At 44.1% G+C, this 19,978-nt stretch overlaps 1 protein-coding gene across 2 annotated transcripts in view; it reads right to left on the reverse strand.

Annotated features, from left to right (window-relative positions):
- Positions 1–13,534, reverse strand: part of FAM120C (family with sequence similarity 120 member C) — a 105,075-nt gene extending 91,541 nt beyond the window's left edge. The window contains exons 1-2 of one of the 2 annotated variants that reach the window (XM_035287576.3): positions 12,490–13,534; positions 206–2,928 (exon numbers count right to left, since the gene is read on the reverse strand). In XM_035287576.3, the coding sequence (XP_035143467.1) occupies positions 2,911–2,928; positions 12,490–13,185 (714 nt within the window). In that variant the 5' untranslated portion in view covers positions 13,186–13,534 and the 3' untranslated portion in view covers positions 206–2,910. Of the gene's footprint in view, positions 1–205; positions 2,929–12,489 lie in introns of those variants that run through there. The other variant, XM_002807889.6, reaches the window with a different exon arrangement.
- Between the last annotated feature and the right edge of the window lie 6,444 nt (positions 13,535–19,978).

Here is a 19,978-nt window from a genome sequence, read left to right on the forward strand (position 1 = left end):
TCTAAAACAAACAAACAAACAAATAAAACTTAAAAAGTTAGCTGGATGTGGTGGCACATGCCAACAGTCCTAGCTACCGGGGAGGCTGAGGTGGAAGGATTGTTTGAGTCCAGGAGTTCAAAGTTATAGTGAGCCATGTTCACACCACTGCACTCCAACCTGGACAACAGAGCAAGACCTTATGTTTAAAAATAAAAAACACACACACAGATATGTAATTTTTATTTAAGCTGTGGGTGTTTATACACGCAAAATACCAGAGTTCACATTTCAAATTAAAAACATAAGTGAAAAACTAAAAAATTTATCATTACATTTTTTTGTAGTTTATTCTCCTTTGACTTGGAACTGGAGGCCTGACACATTTACATGCCAAGAGGTCAATGTTAGGTCTCATATTTTTGTGTTACAACATGGAGTACAGAATTGAGCCTTGAATGCTTTAACTTCAAGTGACTAATGTGATCCTATTTCATAATGAAAACAGCTATTTAGAAATGTAGGCATTTCCAAACACAGACGTTTGGCATAGTATTTTTTATATTTCGGTAACTACTTCCAAGATATTTGTAGAATTCAGCATTTCGATGACATCATGCTTCATTTTCAGTACCAAGGCACAGTAATTCAGAATCTCCATTGCAGTTCTTCTTTCATACGCTAAACACTGAGAAAGGCTAATTGAACAATATTAGTTCACTTTCACCAAATATGTCAGAGAACCTTTTCTGGAATTCAACAGACAACCCCACAACTGTGGGAATGTAATTCAGGCCATCACTTTCAATTCTTGGAAACCAATTTCAGCAAAGGAAAGTCAGCCAGTTTATCTCTTGCCAAATGAGTTTCCCAAAGGCATAAAATTATGCCTTTGCTAGGAAGCAAGCACAACCATACATTTGTGAAGGTATTTCTGAACAACACTGTTTTCATTCATAGTGTCTAGATGAGTTGTAAAATCAACCAAACAAGCCAAATATTTTATTTCAATCTTTGCGGGTGTGGTGAATGCCCTTTGGATGCCAAGTCATTTTTTTCAGTGTCTTGAGTAGCATGCCTCAACTAAGCCAATCAACCTCCATGTAATAGGACAGATGTCTATAACATGCACTTAGTAATTCACCAAGCAGAGTATTCAATTGTGGTGCAAACCACAATGTTAATTACTAGTTCCTGATCTGACTGATTCATTTTAAACTTTTTAGCAGAAATGGCTTTAAGTTTAGGTCCCTGGAAAGTTTCTGCTTCAAATTTCTTGGGTCCAACAGTTTTTAACACTATTGCAGAAGCACAATCTGTAGTCATACTTACTAATTTTGACCAATTGATATTAAAAATCTCAAGACTTTTTCCATCACACAAAATCCAGGTATTTCCAGATGTACCTGTGATGAGTCCAAGAGTTAGGTTACATCAAATTCTTAACACATGAATCATACCTAAGTGCAGTGGCTCTCAAACTTCAGCATATATCAGAATCATCTGGAGGGCTCATTGAACTGGATCCACAAGCTCCCCTACCTTTCCCTCCAGTTTCTGATTCTGTAGGTCTGATGGGGTAGGGACCTGAGAATGTGTATTTCCAACATGTTTCCAGATAGTATAGTGCTGTTGGTCCAAGACCATACTTTGAGAACCACTGGCTAGGTATACAGCTAAATGCATAGCTACGTGGATGGAGTCTTTAAATGCTGTAACCAGCTGCTATCTGAATCTCAAAAATAATTTACCTTTTTGACTAAATCTGTTCCAAGAACGTTTAGCCATCAATATTTGACATCTTGAGCAAAAGTATTTCCTACCTGTGCAAATGCTTGTTTATAACATAATTTCTGCTGTACTCAACAAACACTTTTATAAAACTACTGCATAAAAAAGGCTTTCAAGCCCTGGCAATTATTCCATTTAATACATAATTGCCTTTTGTGGCATAGCTTATTTTATCTGTATCCAGAAATATAGCCTGTTGAAATTCCAAGTACATTTTAAAGTTCTTTTCATTTCAGCACTCATCATTTTTGTATACTGTTATTTCTTTCCTTTTGTTTTTTAAGACAGAGTTTCACTCTTGTTGCCCAGGCTGGAGTGATCTCGGCTCACCACAACCTCCGCCTCCTGGGTTCAAGTGATTCTCCTGCCTCAGCCTCCTGAGTAGTTGTGATATATATGTATGCGCCACCACGCCTGGCTAATTTTGTATTTTTAGTAGAGACAGGGTTTCTCCATGTTGGTCAGGCTGGTCTTGAACTCCCAACCTCAGGTGATCCACTCGCCTCGGCCTCCCAAAGTGTTGGGATTATAGGCGTTAGCCACCATGCCTGGCCATATACTGATATTTCTTACCATGGTTTACTTTTAAATGGTATCTTAAATTGCAGTCTTTCAACAGACACATTTTATTTAGATGTGTATGAAAATTCATCAATTCCACATAGAAACACGCTGTCTCCTATTCTTTAAGTATGTGAACTTTTTTCATAAAAAAGATTTTTTTCACTTTGCACAGATGTAGGTATGAGAAACATTTCATGTTCATCAAAAATGTTATTTAAAAAGAACAAGCACAACAATCAATGGTGTTTCAGTTATCTATTTCTGTGTAACAAATTAGCCCCCAAACTTAGTGGCTTAAAACAACATTTATTATCTCATAGTATCTGCAGGCATGGCTTAGCTGGGTCCTCTGGCTCAAAGTCTCTTTCAAGCTTCAATCAAGGTGCCAGCCAGGGCTGCAGTCATCTCAAGGCTCGCCTGGGGAAGGATCCGCTTCCAAGCTCACTCGCGTACGTGGTTGTTGGCAGCAATTCAGTTCCTTGTGGGCTGTAGTTGGACTGAGGGCCTCAGTTCCTCACTGAGTGTTGGTTGGAGGCTTCCCTCCGTTTCTTGTCCTGTGGGCCTCCATAGGGCAGCTCACAATATGGCAGCTTGCTTCATCAGAGTGATCAAGCAAGAAGAGCCAAAGAGAAAGAGAGAGAGAGTGCAAACAAGATGGAAGTCACCGTTTTTTATAACCTTATCTTGGAAGTGACATCCCATCACTATTGTTGTAGTCTGCCCATCAGAAGCAAGTCACTAGGTCCAGCCCACAGAGAAGCGGGAGGAGATTACAAAAGGGTGTGAATACCAGGAGGTGGGAATCATTGGGAGCCAATGGAGAAGATGTCTACCGTAAGTGACAAGTGGCACTTCATCACTGTGGCAGGGAGACACTTGGTGCTGTAGAGACCAATAAATGAAGAACATGTGCTTCACCAAAAGGGGTCAACCAGTATTGCCAGAGGATCTGATATTTCACGAGTAGTTGGCAAGAGACTTTTTTTGCAACATTTCACAATTTTTAAAAGTTGGCAACAAATTCAAACTTGTTAAAAAAGAAGTGTACTCATATAATGCAAGTTAAATGACAGCAGGAAATGATAATCATTCAATTCATTCAACCAGATGATGCCTTAATATTCAGTCCAAGTGCATTATTTGATTTCAGATCCTGGTGAACACTATTGATCAATGAAAATACATGAAGTTCTTTCAAAAAGAAAAGGAAAAAAATGTGAGGGCCAATGCAAAAATAGATTCATGAGCCACATCTGGGCTACGGGCTGCCAGTTTGCCATAACCTTTGTAATTTCCTCATGTAATACAGATGAATGGGCAAGGGTTTTGCTTCTGGTATGCAAATCCTAGTTTCTGCCACTTCTATTGGTTATGTACCTGGGCCAAATGATAAGGGCCAGAGAAATGATCCTGGGGACTTTACTAGAGTTCCCGGAAGGGTAGAGTACCATGTTTTGTACCCCTTACTTAACACTCCTTATCTCATTTCCCTACTTCATTTTCTCCACAGCATTTCCTATGTCACAAAACATATTTGCCCATTTATCTTGTTTGTTGTCTATCTTCTCCATTAGAATATAAGTTTCATGAGGTCAGAAATCCGTTTTATTCACTGCTGTATCCTAACAATCTTGAACTTTGCCTGGCACACAGTAGGAGTCCAATAAATACTGGCTGAGTAAATGAATTCTGCTGTTCATAGTACTTAGCACAGTGTCTGGCACAGAAAAGATGCTCAAAAATGTCAATTGAACTGAAAAGCATTGTCCTGATAAGAAAAATGGGGTGGAATGAGGCTAGACAACGGCAGGCAGATCATGAAGGCATGCCATGCTAAGCTTAACACGAGATGATCAATGTTGAACCTACTAGGCACAAGGGATATTTTATAATTTTTTTGTAGGGTCTTACTCTGTCGCCCAGGCTGCAGTGCAGTAGTGCAATCTCGGCTCACTGAAACCTCAACCTCCCAGGCTCAAGCAATCCTCTTGCCTCAGCCTCCCGAGTAGCTGGGACTATAGGCGCGCTCCACCATGCCCTGCTACAAGATATTTTAGTCAATATAACAGTAGCTAGCAGTTATATGGTATTTACTACATGCCACATAATATTCTAAGCATATTACTTATATGTTAAATCACTTAACACTCAAAACAAAATTTGCGATGTAGGTATTACTGTTAAACTGAGGAACAGAGCAAGTAACTTGCCTAAGCTTATATAACGAGTACTTAGAAGAATAGGGATCTAAACCCGGGCAGTACGGCTCCAAGGCCTGTGTTGTTAGCCATTATGCTACACAAACTAAACATAAGAAAAAGTATTCTGGAAAAAGTTATTAAAATGTCACAATAAAAATGCAACTATGGCCGGGTACGGTGACTCAAGACTGTAATCCCAGCACTTTGGGAGGCCGAGGCGGCTGGATCACGAGGTCAAGAGACTGAGACCATCCTGGTCAACATGGTGAAACCCCATCTCTACTAAAAATACAAAAAATTAGCTGGGCACGGTGGCGCGTGCCTGTAATCCCAGCTACTCAGGAGGCTGAGGCAGGAGAACTGCCTGAACCCAGGAGGCGGAGGTTGCGGTGAGCCGAGATCACGCCATTTCACTCCAGCCTGGGTAACAGAGCGAAACTCCGTCTCAAAAAAAAAAAAAAAAAAAAAATGCAACTATACTGTTTTGAGATACGTTGAAGATGGAAGGATTTTGGTGTCAAATATCTTTAGGTCCAAATCAGGGTCCAACCACGTTCTAGCAGTGCAACCTGGAGCCAGTGACTACACTAAGCCTGTTTTTTTTTTTTTTGCTATAAAAAAATAGAGATTTAGTCTAGGCGTGGTGACTCACGCCTGTAATCCCCGTACTTTAAGAGGCTGAGGCTAGTAGATCACCTGAGGTCAGGAGTTCGAGACAAGCCTGGCCAACATGGTGAAACTCCGTCTCTACTAAAAATACAAAAATTAGCTGGGCATGGTGGTGTGCGCCTGAGTAGTCCCAGCAACTCAGGAGGCTGCAGCAGGAGAATCGCTTGAACCCAGGAGGTGGAGGTTGAAGTGAGCTGAGATCACGCCACTGTACTACAGACTGGGCCACACAGTGAGACTCCGTCTCAAAAAAAAAAAAAAAAAAGACAGACTGTCATAGGAGTAGAGAAAAAAATAAGAGATTAATACCTCTCCTGATGGGTGGCTGTGAAGATTAAATAACCTAATGAATATAGGTGAGTTACCTAGCCCATGTGGTAAATACTATTACTACCATCAAAGGGGAATATATTCTATAAATGCATTGTTAGGCAGTTACAAAACTTCTGGGTAACAGGAGTTTCGCAATTCAGTTTGCAATCTGAGTTCATTCAGATGGAATTAACATATAACATTGTATAGCACTGATTCTAAATTCTTCCTTCTCTGACCTGTAAAGGCAAATCGACCAATCTCTCTCTCTCAGCAAACATCATTTTATATACGTCAAGTCCTAGAGCAAATCTCTGCCCTTTTGGAACTCATTTAAAAGAGAATTGTGGACCGGGCGCAGTGGCTCAAGCCTGTAATCCCAGCACTTTGGGAGGCCGAGGCGGGTGGATCACGAGGTCAAGAGATCGAGACCATCCTGGTCAACATGGTAAAACACCGTCTCTACTAAAAATACAAAAAATTTAGCTGGGCACGGTGGTGCGTGCCTGTAATCCCAGCTACTCAGGAGGCTGAGGCAGGAGAATTGCCTGAACCCAGGAGGCGGAGGTTGTGGTGAGCCGAGATCGCGCCATTGCACTCCAGCCTGGGTAACAAGAGCGAAACTCCGTCTCAAAAAAAAAAAAAAAAAAAAAAAAAAAAGAGAATTGTGTGATATGAAAATACTATGAAAGAGAAAAAATATGAGAGTGGTAGAACAGAGTACTCTGGTAGTAAACGGAAGGCATCATTTACACTGGCTAGGAAAGATTCTATAGTGATAACTTTTGGGCAGGAATAAGGAGGAATTTGCTATGCAAAGGTCAAGATAAACATAAGAAAACTACTATGAGAGAGGACATGGTATGTCTAGGAAACTAAGAAAATACAGAATGGTTGGAACAGGGGTGGGCAGAGGTTAGCACCAGGTATAAGTCTGAAGAGAGTTTGAGATCAGATTGTGAAGGGCACCATCTGCCATGCTGAGAAGTCTGGACTTAGGATTGGCAAATACATCTTTGGGCATGTAACAGTGTCAACTTTTGTTTTCAGAATGGTGTCTCTGGCAGCAATATGGCAGATGGAGTCCAGAGAGTGTTATGGTAAAGGAACAAGTTGACACTGTCTTCTTGGTTCAGATAAGAAATTTTGGCAGCCTCAACTAAAGCAGTGGGGGTGGAAACAGACCGAAGTAGCTGGACTCAGGAGACATTTCTGACGTGAGCTCAAAGGATCCGATGACCAAGTAAATTGGCAAGTGACAGGACAGTGAAGAATTGAGGATTCCACGGCCTCTGGTTTGAATCTGATGAAAGACACTATTCATAGAAAAAGAGAATACCAGAAGTAGAACAAGTTTTTCGGAAACATAATGAGTTCCATTTTGGGTATATTTTAGTTTAAGTGGCCTAAAAGATATCAAGTAGTAGACAGCTGAAAAGATATGCTGAAATTTCACAAGAGGTGAAGAGTAGAGATAGAACAATAGGAATCATCAGAATTTAATTAAAACTTAAAGGCACAACAATGGATGAGATTGCTCAGGAAACAAAAGCAGAATATGACTAGGACAGAAGCCTCGAGGGCACCAACATTTAAAGAAGCAGGCGGAGAAGGAATAAGGAAAAGAGAAGAAAGAACTAGAGGTTACAAGGAGAATCAGAAGTGAGTTGGATTATGAAATCCAAGGAGGATAGTTCAAGAATAGGATAGTTTGATATCAATCATCTTAAAGAGGACCCAGAAAGGTTAAGAATGGAGACACATGCAGCAGCTTCAGAGTGGTGACATCAGATATAAAGTGGCACTAGGCTAGGAAATGGGAATACAATCTTCATTTTCAAGAATGGTGAATAGGGAAGAAAGGAGATAAAGATAATGGCTCGAAGGAATTAGAAAATAAAGGGGAAGTTTTTGTTTTTCAAAGATTATTTGTGCATGCTATAAGTGAAAGAAACCAGAGAGGCAGAGACTCAAACTGTAGAAAGGACAGGGTTTGCTACTTTTGAATTCCTGTAACAACACAGTATGACTCACTTGGCACTTAGCTTACACATTTGCCTTGTATTGGCAGTTATTGTACATTTAGCAATGCCGGCACCAACTAAGTGCTTAAATCTACTTATGATTGTTTTTCTTCAATGTTATATATGTTACCTATGCATATTATCTAGCCGATAAGAATGTACAATCTTACCCAGAAATACACAAAACAAATGAAACAGGATGGTGGGATTGTGGAAGCTTTGAGCAATATAAACCTAGAACAAGAATGTTTATCCACCACTCACTAGTACTTACAACAAAGAAAAATTATCTTACCTCTTGGTATCTCAGTTACTCAACTGTAAAATGGGGAGATTACCATGTACCTTACCAACTCTTGAGGATTAAACGAGACTTTTTTTTTTTCCCCCAGATGGAGTCTCCCTCTGTCCTGTCGTGCAGCTGGAGCACAGTGGAGCCATCTCAGCTCACTGCAACCTCCACCTCCCAGGTTCAAGGGATTCTCCTGCCTTAGCCTCCTGAGTAGCTGGGATTACAGTCGCATGCCAACACACCCAGCTAATTTTTGTATTTTTAGTAGCGACGGGGGACCCCGACGTTGGTCAGGCTGGTCTTGAACTCCTGACCTCGTGATCCACCCGCCTTAGCCTCCCACCAAGTGCTGGGATTACAAGATGAGCCACCACACCCAGCCTAAAGGAGATTTTTTTTTTCTTGCAACTCTGTATCCCAGGAAATCAAGGAGATTTTTCTTTTTTTTTTTTTTTTTGAGACCGAGTTTTTGCTCTTGTTACCCAGGCTGGAGTGCAATGGCGCGATCTCGGCTCACCGCAACCTCCGTCTCCTGGGTTCAGGCAATTCTCCTGCCTCAGCCTCCTGAGTAGCTGGGATTACAGGCACGCGCCACCATGCCCAGCTCATTTTTTAATTTTTTTAGTAGAGACGGGGTTTCCCCATGTTGACCAAAATGGTCTTGATCTCTGGACCTTGTGATCCACCCACCTCGGCCTCCCAAAGTGCTGGGATTACAGGCATGAGCCACCGCGCCCAGCCAAGGAGATATTAAAGTATTTAATATATAACTTGTTGCCTAAGAAGTAATTACTATTTTGATTATTTTCCAACCATTAGAGCACCTGGAAAAGTCATTGACTTCAGAATGTCTATGACTAAGGGTAACTAAACAATCAGGAAGCATAGTAGCCACTGCTTTATGGTATTCTAGAGAGCCAAAGCACAAAATGGTTATCTGTTCTCAAAGTCTAGTTATTCATATGCCACCAACATGATTTCTGCCATATCCAAGTACCACAACTTAGTATCTTTCTTTAAATCAACTCATTTTATGTAATCATACCCATTCTAAAAAGGTACAGCTGTGAAATGGAGGGTTTGATGTGATGATCGTTTTTTCCTAATTACACAGTAACCATTAAAACAAAGCATTCATTCCCTTAATTACCCTAAATCATCTCTTGAATCACAATCTAAAACTGCTTTAGGTTGCTCTGTTTCTGAGACCCTTAGGAAGCAATCAGGAAGCAATTTGTGGGTTTACTTAATTTTCCTTCTACCAATTATCATTTACAAAGGTTTGAAGAGCACATAATGAAACCAGCCAAATGATAAAATTCATTCCAACAATATACACTGGATCTCTTCATGGTAAGTCCAAAGTTGTCTAAAGCTAAACAGACAACCCAGCAACTTATCTATTATTTCATCCTTCTACCTCTACTTTCTGTATCACAAATGAAAATGAGACTGGGAATAAAGGCCCATCTTGTGGTCTAGCCTGAAGAACAGAAACCAAAGAGGGGAGAGATACAGTAGTGGGTTTTGTTCCGAGGCACTGACATTCAGTCAAAAAAAAATAGTAGGCATGCAGATCATTCAAGTGAAAAATTCCCACCTTCAACACAGTAGAACACTCCTCTGAAAAGGGAAACCACGATCTGTTATTAATCAATACCTTTCCAGTCTGTGATATAATCCAGGGAGTTCTTCATTCTAATAACAACAAAAAACTCACTGACCAGAACCAGGAGAGAACTTTACTCATTGATAACATCAATAGACACTTTAGATATGCAGTTTTGGAGCTGGTCTTAAATCCATTATATCAAGAGCCACACTATCCTCTTTTAAAAAGTCATTCCTACAATCCATTCTCTTAGGATCACTGACCTATTCATTATGGAAAAAAACAATGCACCCTGCACTCAAAGTACTGAGGACATTATGGAAAATATGAAAAGATCAGAGTTCGTTTATAATCTAGCACAGGGAGTAAGATTTATATATTCCTCGCACAGGGAGTAAGATTTATATATTCCTCAAGAGTGGTTCTAAGGACTGAAGAGGACTGCTGGGAATTTTCCCCCAACATTTTATTATGAAAAACTTCAAACATATGGCAAATTGAAATAATTTTACAGTGAACATCCGAATACCCATGACTGAGATTCTACCATTTTTACTATACCGTATTTATCACATATCCATCTATTCAATCCATCTTTTTTATCAACTGCTAGGATTTTTTAAATGAGATTGTGTGGCGAAGTATGACAAAAATATACTAAGGGCTGCTTCTCAAAAGATTCTGCCTGATGGGGTATATAAACAAAAAACGCTGGAAACCACAAACCCATACTCAGTGTTCAACCCTCCTGCCAACCTTCAATCAAAATCTATTCGGAGCTCACAACTGGCTATTTGGGTATCCACACCCTTGTCCACTATCTGAACTATCTTCAGCCCTCTTTGTGGATTCAATCCGTGAAGCCTTCCCCAACTTTCACTCCCTTGCTCAGAATTAACCATGCCCCCAAGAAGCCACATATTTCAACATTTGCAATTAGCCCACCATATCTGCAATTTTATTATCTCTTTCACTAAACCTTGTCCTCCTTGAGGACAGGATACCCTTATTTACCTCTGTCTTCAGCAAACAACTAGTACTTAGCCTACAGCAAGCACTCCATAAAAGAGTAAGTGAATGACCTGAACCGTCTTTACCCAGGAGCCAAGGAAGAGTTTGGCTGAGTGTGGAAATGATCTAATCAGAGTGGCACTTTAGAATGATTCATTTTAGAGCAGCACTGTTTAGAGTATGAGCTCTGGAGGAAAACCACATAGGCACAAATCTCAGTCCTGCCACTTATCTCTGCGTGACTTTGGGCAAGCTCCTAAGCCCACGCCTCAGTTTCCTCATTTGGAAAACGGATAATACTGCTTCATAGGTATTGTGAGGATCCAATGAGTTAATGTTTTTAAAGAAGCACATAGTACCTGACGCATAGTAAATACTCCATCAGTGTGGTAAATGCTCCATCAGTGTGGTCACTATTGCCAGCAACCAGGTTAATAACAACAATGAGGTAAAAAGACCTTAAAAGCCTGGGTGGCAGCAGTGAAAACAGTGGAAAGAGTCATGAACAAAGAATCTACCTTAAACTGTTCAGTCAGAAGAGCAAGCAAAAGGGTCTATTTTTCTTTCTTTCTTTCTTTCTTTTTTACCTTGTATGTTCGAGATAGCTCACAACTGGATTTGTTTAAATCAAAACAACTATAATCTAGCCACTCTAGGCAGATTTGATGCTGAAAAGGAATCTAGCATAACTGGACTCCAGCCACAAGCTCTATAACCACTGCAAGCTTCTCTAGGTCTGTTAGTCTCTGAGCTAAAATTTCTTCCATCACTCCAGGCGACACCACTTCTTTACTGATTCCCACAATCCCCTGTTCTGTCTAACTGTAAGGACAAGCCCCAAGAACCTTGGTTGGGGAAATAGGTTTGCGGTTTCATTCTACCCAACCCTGTACTACTTTTCTTTTTCTTCTTCCTGCTCACCTCCTTTACTTCTCAAGCCTTGCTATTCTCTACACGTAGGAACTTGAAACCTAAGAGTATGGGAAAGCAACAGAGCAACAGCAGTGGTGCCAAGAACTGGGGATGCTGCCAAGCTGTTCCCCAGGCCCCATATGCAGTGACCCAACTACATGCAGATTGGACTTAACTGCCTATGGGGCTTTGCATACTTGATATTCCTCTTTGCTTCTGCTCATTTTCTTCCTCCCACTTAAAGCAACCTCCTCCCAAGCTTGTGACTCATTCAAATCCAATCCATCTTTGAAGACACAGGTGAGGTCCGACTTCTTCAGGGAAGCCTCCCCTGACCACTTTAGTCCAAAGATATCCCACCACCCCCACATACAGAAAACAGGAACTGTACTTACTGTCTGGACCATAAGGCATAATCACATACACATTGATAGAATTAAATGTTTCATGTGTATACATCTGACTTTCCAAGGGTATGACCAGTGTCTCACATAACTTTAAAACCCTTACACTCAGTGCGTTAATACTTGTTGAACAGTGACTGAATCAGGGGTTTTTTGCTTATGTGTTTAGGCTAAGGCAGGAGGAAGAAGACGCATGTTGAAATGAACAAGGCTGAATGGACAGGTGGGTTAAAAAACAGCAGTGGGTGAAGATGGAAACAATGTAGAAGAAAATGTTCAGTGTACACCTGCTTAAGTGGTTTGCTGCGAGGCTGGAAAGAGATACAGGGGAGAGATGTCAACAGGAAAAGCAAGGTAAAGGCATTTCAGCTTGAGGCAGAAAACAGCAGGAGAAAGGTGAGGCTACAAAAGAAATTGTGCCTCGATTATGCTGAAACCTAGAGATAGGCCAATTGGATAAGGGAAGCTAAAGCGAGCTACTGGGATGATATGAGTAGAGATATGGCCATGTAGGTGACTGAATCCGTAGGGGGTGGCATGAAGGGGGAGGTAAATGGATAAAATGGGAGAGGATAGTTAGGCAGGTAGGTTAGCTGCTGGGCGGGTGGGTACGGGTAGATGGGAGGCAGGGTAGCGGGTAAGTGGGTAGGTAGTTAGGTGTTTAGTTGGGAGGGAATAGGTGTGGGGCGTGTTATTTAAGATCCGGCCCCTCCCTCACCTTGACCCGGAAGCGGATGAGTGCTAGCCTCACGCAGTGGCTCAGGCAGGCCGGTGGCAGGAACCAGGCCCGCGGTGGAGGGGTGCCCTTGTTGCCCACGTGTCCCACGATCAGTTGCGCTGTCTGCCGCTCGGCCTGGCACCGACGGCCCCACTCAGCCAGCCGGTCCTTGCCCAGGCCCCCGGGGAACATGACCACGAGCTCCAGGCCGTCGCCGCCAGGATAGGCACAAGCCTGGCACAGCGCTGACAAGTAGCCCAGCATGGCGTTCCATTGGCCGCCACACACCCAATCCGTCTGGTAGCCGCCATAAAGCCGCGGCAGCGCCGAGCCGGCGTCCACCAGTACCCGGGCTCCGGGCAGCGGAGGGGGCGGCGGCGGCAGCGGAGGGTGCAGCCCTGGCTGCGCCTGGCCGTGATGGTGGAAGTGGTGAGCGGGGTGCTGGTGCCGAGTCGGCCCCGCGCCCCCGGAGTAGGCACCCAAGGCAGGCGGGAGCGGCGGTTGCAGAGGCGCGGAGCCCCTGGCGGCGCGTGGAGCCCCGGGCGCCAGGGCTGCCGTCGGTGGCAGCTGGCGGTGCAGGTGCTGCTGCTGCTGCTGCTGGCGCGAAACCGTGCGCGCGAGTTTGAGGAGGTCCACGGGCACCACGGCCCCGGGACAGCGCTTCTCCAGGAACTCTTGAAAGCCCTGGACACCCATGCTTCGTCGGTGGGCAGATGAGATAGCAGCTGCGCGAGCAGGCTAGGCGAAGATCTGGGCGCGAAGCTGGGGGCGGGCGCGTGCGCACTCCGCGGGGGGCGAAGGGGGGGACGGGAAAAGGATTCCCGAGGGGAGGGGTGAGGAAGCGAGGGAATGAGGGCGGGGAGGGGAGGAAACCACAAATTGGATTTGGGTGCAGAGAAGGGGAGAGACAGACTGGACTCAGGAGAGGCTGGGAGGATAAAAGCGAGGCTGGGCTCGTCACTTCTCTTTTCTCCTCTCCGGCCGCTCTTCCTCCAGCTTCAAAAGGGGTGAAGCCTCTTTCTTCCACCTCCGGGAGCCATGTTGCGTCGTCTTCTCGGTGGTACACGCTTTCTAGCTGGAGGAAGGGGAGCGAGGAGGGGCGGGGCGGGGCGGGGAGAGGGGCATCCTGGTAGTTGTAGTCTTCTCTATGGCTTTGGTATGTAGTCGAGGAACCAGACTACCACCCGTCTCAGCCCTTCAGCTCACAGGGTCACAGGAGGCGAGGCGTGATCGATCAGTGTTTAGGATTTGCACTCCAACTCGTTGCATCCTACTAAGTTGCTTAGGTTATTTACTGCTTTTTCCAGGAAGAAGAGTTTTGGGGAAGGATTGATGCATCATGGGAATGGAAGTTAGAGTGGATTGACTGAATTAAGCTAAAGTGAGCTAAATCTCCCTAGGAGGGAGGGTTTTCTCCTTATTGGAAAAGATACTATTTAAAAAGCTGTTGCTCCCAATTAAGAATGATAGAACTGGGCTGGGCGTGGTGGCTCACGCTTGTAATCCCAGCACTTTGGGAGGCCGAGGTGGGTGGATTACGAGGTCAGGAGTTCGAGACCAGCCTAGCCAATACGGTGAAACCCTGTCTCTACTAAAAATACAAAAATTAGCTGGGCGTAGTGGCACATGCCTGTAGTTCCAGCTACTCGGGAGGCTGAGGCAGGAGAATCGCTTGCAATCGGAGACTAGTGAGCCAAGATCGGGCCACTGCACTCCAGCCTGGCAACAGAACAAGACTCCATCTCAAAAAAAAAAAAAAATATATATATATATATATATGAAACTGGCCGGGCTTGGTGGCTCACGCCTGGAATCCAGCACTTTGGGAGGCCGAGGCAAGCGAATCACGAGGTCAAAAGATCGAGACCATCCTGGTCAACATGGCGAAACCCTGTCTCTACTAAAAATACAAAAATTAGCTGGGCGTGGTGGTGAGTGCGGAGGCGGAGGCCCGAGGATTGCTTGAACCAGAGTCGGAGGTTGCAGTGAGTGGAAATTGCATCACTGCTGTACTCCAGCCTGGGGTCTCAAAAAAACACAAAAGATGAAACTGACATTATTCACTTGCCTAAGGCAATGCAGAGACAAAGGGAAATCGAATATCCTTGCCTTTAGGATCTTACTTGCCTAAGGCAATGCAGAGACAAAGGGAAATCGAATATCCTTGCCTTTAGGATCGCTTTGGGCTAGGAGATAATTACCAACACAAATTACAAGTTGTATCTTTTTGGTACTCCCACATCCACTGTGTCCTATGGTTAGGACCTTTGGTTTCCAAACTTCATTGTGTTTTAGTCTGCCAGGAGCTTTTCTAAATAGCTGCAAGGACTCTAATTTCAGATGTACAGAGTCATAATCTTTTGAAAAATGTATTTTCAACATACTGAGATGAAACCAATGCAGTTCCTGTCTTCTTTCTGGATTTTAGGGCCGGCCTACTCTTTCAGCAGGAATAGAGCAGAAAACAATATCTGAAATGAGTCGTAGCCAGATCTGGCTTCGAACTTACTGGAAGGTGGAAAATAATGGCAGGCGGAGTTAGAATGCAGACGTGCAGAACCGAAGAGTGATCAAGATGAATGAGATAGGAGAACACTCTATTAGGATGCAAAAGCAAAAAAGCTTCGAGTTCCATTAAAAAAAAAATTATAGAATAGTGGAGACGGAACAAGCCAGATTGGCAAAGAATAAGTAGATGGCAAGGCAGTGTACATAGGTAACTCGAAAGCAAGCAGTGAAAGGAGAGGGCAGTGGCTTGAAGGGATGAAAGATGGAAGGAATAGACGTTTTTTAGTATAATGGACACTTACGGGACTGTCTGCCCAGTCCCTTTTTTCTGGGAATTGACCCTCCCCTTCCCCCATTTATAGGGTTACAGCAAAAACTGTCCCATAGCTTATTGGGTCAGAGGTGGGGACCTAATCCAACCTGGGGCAACTAAAATTTCATTTTCTAGAAATTTGGAATGGGACCAGAGAGATCAGCTTTTCTCTAAGTTTAAAGCTTGGAAGCTGTCAAACCATTTTCCCACCAGAGAGACAGAAGTGAAAGATGCTGGTCTGCAGAAAGAGAAAAAAATGCAGACTTTCAGAGAAGTGCAGAGATGAGAAATAGTCTTCATTACTTTCAAGTCTCAGATTCCGGATAATGCAGTGGTGTCATCACAGCTCACTGCAGCCTTGACTTCAGTCTCAGTCTCCTGAGTAGCTTGGGACTACAGGCACATGCCACCACCCCTGACTAATTTTATTTTTTGTGGAGACCCTAAAATGTGGAGCAGATAGAGATCAGAGATCTCCACATCAGTTGATGGGAAGGAAGTTGGCATTGTGTGTTATTTGACAGTGAAGTAGTTGCTTATTGCTCTGGTAACTCAAAACAGCAGCCCCTTTGCTTATATCAAGAGATCTACATTGGCTGAGGGTCAGATATTCATTGGCCTTGCTGAATTACAGCAGAATCTCAATCTCGCATCAAAGATTTCTCTGATTAGGAAACTGGCATCAAGGCAACTGGAATGAAGTTATCTATATCTGCCTCCTAAGTAGTACTCCTTATTCTCCAACTCTCCTAAATATGATGAATAGAAGCCACAACAGGATGATCCAGTCTAATTCCCTTTAGCAGATCTGAAGCTTCAAAGAGCCTAGCTTGACAAGATTCTTGGCACTTGTTTTTAGCATTCTGAGTCCCCTCAAACCAACAGGCAGTCAAATAAGGTTTTAAGGAAGCTGTATCACTAGAATATCAAATCTTTGAATAGGGGCCATAACTGATCAGCCAGAGCAGTGATTCTCTTTTTTCTTTCTTTCTTTCTTTATTTTATTTTATTTTTTTTTTGGAGATGGAGTCTGACTCTGTTGCTCGGGCTGGAGTGCAATGGCGCAATCTTGGCTCAATACAACCTTCACCTTCCGGGTTCAAGCGATCAATAGATTCTTCTGCCTCAGCCTCCCAAGTAGCTGGGACTACAGGCATGCGCTACCACGCCCGGCTAATTTTTGTGTTTTTTCTTTTGAGATGGAGTTTCACTCTTGTTGCCCAGTCTAGAGTGCAATGGCGTGATCTCAGCTCACTGCAACCTCTGCCTCCCAGGTTCAAGCAATTCTCCTGCCTCAGCCTCCTGAGTAGCTGGGATTACAGGCACACCCCACCGTGCCCAGCTAATTTTTTTGTATTTTTAGTAGAGACAGGATTTCACCATGTCGGCCTGGCTGGTTTCAAACCCCTGACTTCAGGTGATCCACCCGCCTTGGCCTTCCAAAGTGCTGGGATTACAGGCATGAGCCACCGTGCCCGGCCAAGCAGTGATTCTCAAAAGTAAGTCTCTGGAGCAAGCACATCAGCATTACCTGCAAACTATTAGAAATGGACATTTTCAGGCTTCACCTCAGACCCCCAGGATCAGAAACTGGGTGTGAAGCCAGAAATCTGTGGTTTAAGTAACATTAGTTAAAGCAGTGAAGACAGATTTTATTCAGTAACTACTGACAGAAGAGGAAAGAGCTGAGCGCTTCATTCTGATTTGCAGAGGTGACTGGGCATTTTAGAGGGAAAATGAGGGAGTAAGGAAGGAACGCAAGCAGGGACTCAGCAAAGTCATGGCAGTGAAAAATGACAGAGGGTTTGCCAGTATAAATGTGATTAGGCCAGATGTGTCTGCTACCTGGCAATTACTAAAGTTAGATTTTTATCCTCCCAGAGACTGGGAGATAGAGGCCTGTCCTTTCTGATGATTTCATTTCAAAGGACTGGCTTCCAGGCCCTTGAGAAACACTCTGTAGTTGTAGGAAACACATAAACATCTCAAAGGAAGAGAGGAAGGATTTACAATTCTAAGCCCTTTTTTAAGTAAATGCCCTAAGAAAGGAAAGCATGCGGGTGGATTACCTGAAGTCAGGAATTAAAGACCAGCCTGGTCAACAGGGTTAAACCCCGTCTCTACTAAAAATACAAAAAAATTAGCCGGGCCTGGTGGTGCATGCCTGTAGTCCCAGCTACTCCGGAGGCTGAGGCGGGAGAATCGCTTGAACCCCGGGGGCGGAGGTTGCGGTGAGCCGAGATCGCGCCGTTGCACTCCAGCTTGGGCAACTCTGTCTTTTCTTTAATTTTTGAGATGGAGTTTCACTCTTGTTGCCCAGTTTGCAGTGCAAGGGCCAGATCTCGGCTCATGGCAACCTCTGCCTCCCGAGTTCAAGCGATTCTCCTGTCTCAGCCTCCCGAGTAGCTGGGATTACAGGCATGTGCTATCACATCCGGCCAATTTTGTATTCTTAGTAAAGACGGGGTTGCTCCATGTTGCTCAGGCTGGTCTTAAACTCCCGACCTCAGGTGATGCACCCACCTCGGCCTCACAAAGTGTTGGGATTACAGGCGTGAGTGACCGCGCTCAGCCGAGACTCTGTCTCAAAAGAAAAAAAAAAAAAAAAAAAAAGGAAGCTGAGGCCTATCCTCAGGCGTGGACTGGAACAAATTGAAAGCTTTTCCTGACAGGGAATTCAAAAGTGAGCTTGGGCTGCGCGCAGTGGCTCGTGCCTGTTAATCCCAGCACTTTGGAAGGCAGAGGCGGGTGTATCACTTGAGGTCAGAGTTCGAGACCAGCCTGGCCAACATGGGGAAACCCCATCTCAACTAAAAATACAAAAATTACTCGGGTGTGGTAGTGCACACCTGTAATTTCAGCTACTCGGGAGCCTGAGGCACAAGAATCTCACGAACCTGGGAGGTGGATGTTACCCGAGCTGGCGCCATTGCACTCCAGCCTGGGTAACAAGAGCGAAACTCTGTCTCAAAACAAAACAAAACGAAAAGTGAGTTGGGTCTTCTCAGGGATTCAACCTTAGACTGCCAGAAACCATGCTAATGTTTGGTGAAGTCTCTTAGTGCAGGGGTTTGAATGGAGTGCACCTGCCGAGTTTTTGCAGGTCTTACTGGCCCCTCAGGTGATTCTAACTGCACTCTTGAGTTTGAGAATCATTGCTTTTCTAGAACAGACTCTTAGGCCCATGTCCAGACTGGTTAAGCAAGGAGGTACCTCAGTGAATTGATTGCCCTTTTTTCCATTCCTGTAATTTCTTTTATTTTGATCCAGGCGGAAATGGACCTGGTGGCTGATAATGATGTGACCCTTCCTTTCCTAAATGGGCTTTTTTTTTTTTTTTCTGAGGCACAGTCTCTGTTGCCCAGGCTGCAGTGCAGTGGTGGGATCTCGGCTCACTGCAACCTCTGCCTCCCAGGCTCAAGCGATTCTCCTGCCTCAGCCTCCCAAGTAGCTGGGATTACAGTTGCACACCACCACACCTGGCTAATTTTTTTTATTTTTAGTAGAGATGGCGTTTCACCATGTTGGCCAAGCTGGTCTCTAACTGCTGACCTCAAGTGATCTGCCTGCCTTGGCCTCCTGAAGTGCTGGGATTACAGGTATGAGCTACCTCACTGGCCGCTAAAAGGGCATTTTGATTGTGGTTATCTATTTATCTTCTCTTGCATATTAGATCTATTGGTGGCAATTAAGTTCATCAGAGGTTGTGTGATCAAGAGCAGCCATGTTTAGATAGTCACTGAACTAGAGGAGGAAGGAGTATGCCCTTGCCATACCATTGCTTCTGAATGCAGTAGTTGCATATGACCAGCAGTTGTCCATGGCTAATGTTAGGTTGTTGGCATTTTGGGAATTGTGGGTATGGGGAAAAGAGCATGTTTATCAGACAGCCAAGAGGAGGGATTTTTTTTTTTTGTTTTTTTTGAGACGGAATTTTGCTCTTGTTACCCAGGCTGGAGTGAAATGGCACAATCTCGGCTCACCGCAACCTCGGCCTCCTGGGTTGAAGCAATTCTCCTGCCTCAGCCTCCCGAGTAGCTGGGACTACAGGCTGCGCTACCATGCCCAGCTAATTTTTTTGTATTTTTAGTAGAGACGGGGTTTCACCATGTTGTTGACCGGGATGGTCTCGAACTCTCTTTTTTTTTTTTTTTTAAGACAGGGGTTTCACCATGTTGGTCAGGCTGGTCTTGAACTCCCGACCTCAGGTGATCCGCCCACCTTGGCCTCCAAAGTGCTTGGATTACAGGCGTGAGCCACTACGCCTGGCCAGTCTCGAACTCTTGACCTTGTGATCAACCCACCTTGGCCTCCCAAAGTGCTGGGATTGTAGGCGTGAGCCACCGCGCCGGGCCCAAGAGGAGGTTTATAGATAAATGTCTATTAGACTGTCACTGAAGCATCCCTTTTCTACCTCATCCTTATGGTTGCACCAGGAGCCATCCTTTAGGGACATTCACATAATTTGATTGAGCTGGAGAAGACATGAAAAATCCTGGCTATATTCAGATACCTGGTTTGTTTGTTCCTAAGGCCCATCTGTATTATCCCTGGGTTCTATGAGGCACCCCTATCTTTATAAATTCCCCTTTTTGCTTAAACTTGTCCAAATTGGGTTTATACTACTTAAGTATAAGATTCCTAACATACATAGTACAGGAGAAACTG

This window comes from Callithrix jacchus, chromosome X (assembly GCF_049354715.1).
Source record: "Callithrix jacchus isolate 240 chromosome X, calJac240_pri, whole genome shotgun sequence".
In the NCBI taxonomy this organism is placed as follows: Eukaryota; Metazoa; Chordata; class Mammalia; order Primates; family Cebidae; genus Callithrix; species Callithrix jacchus.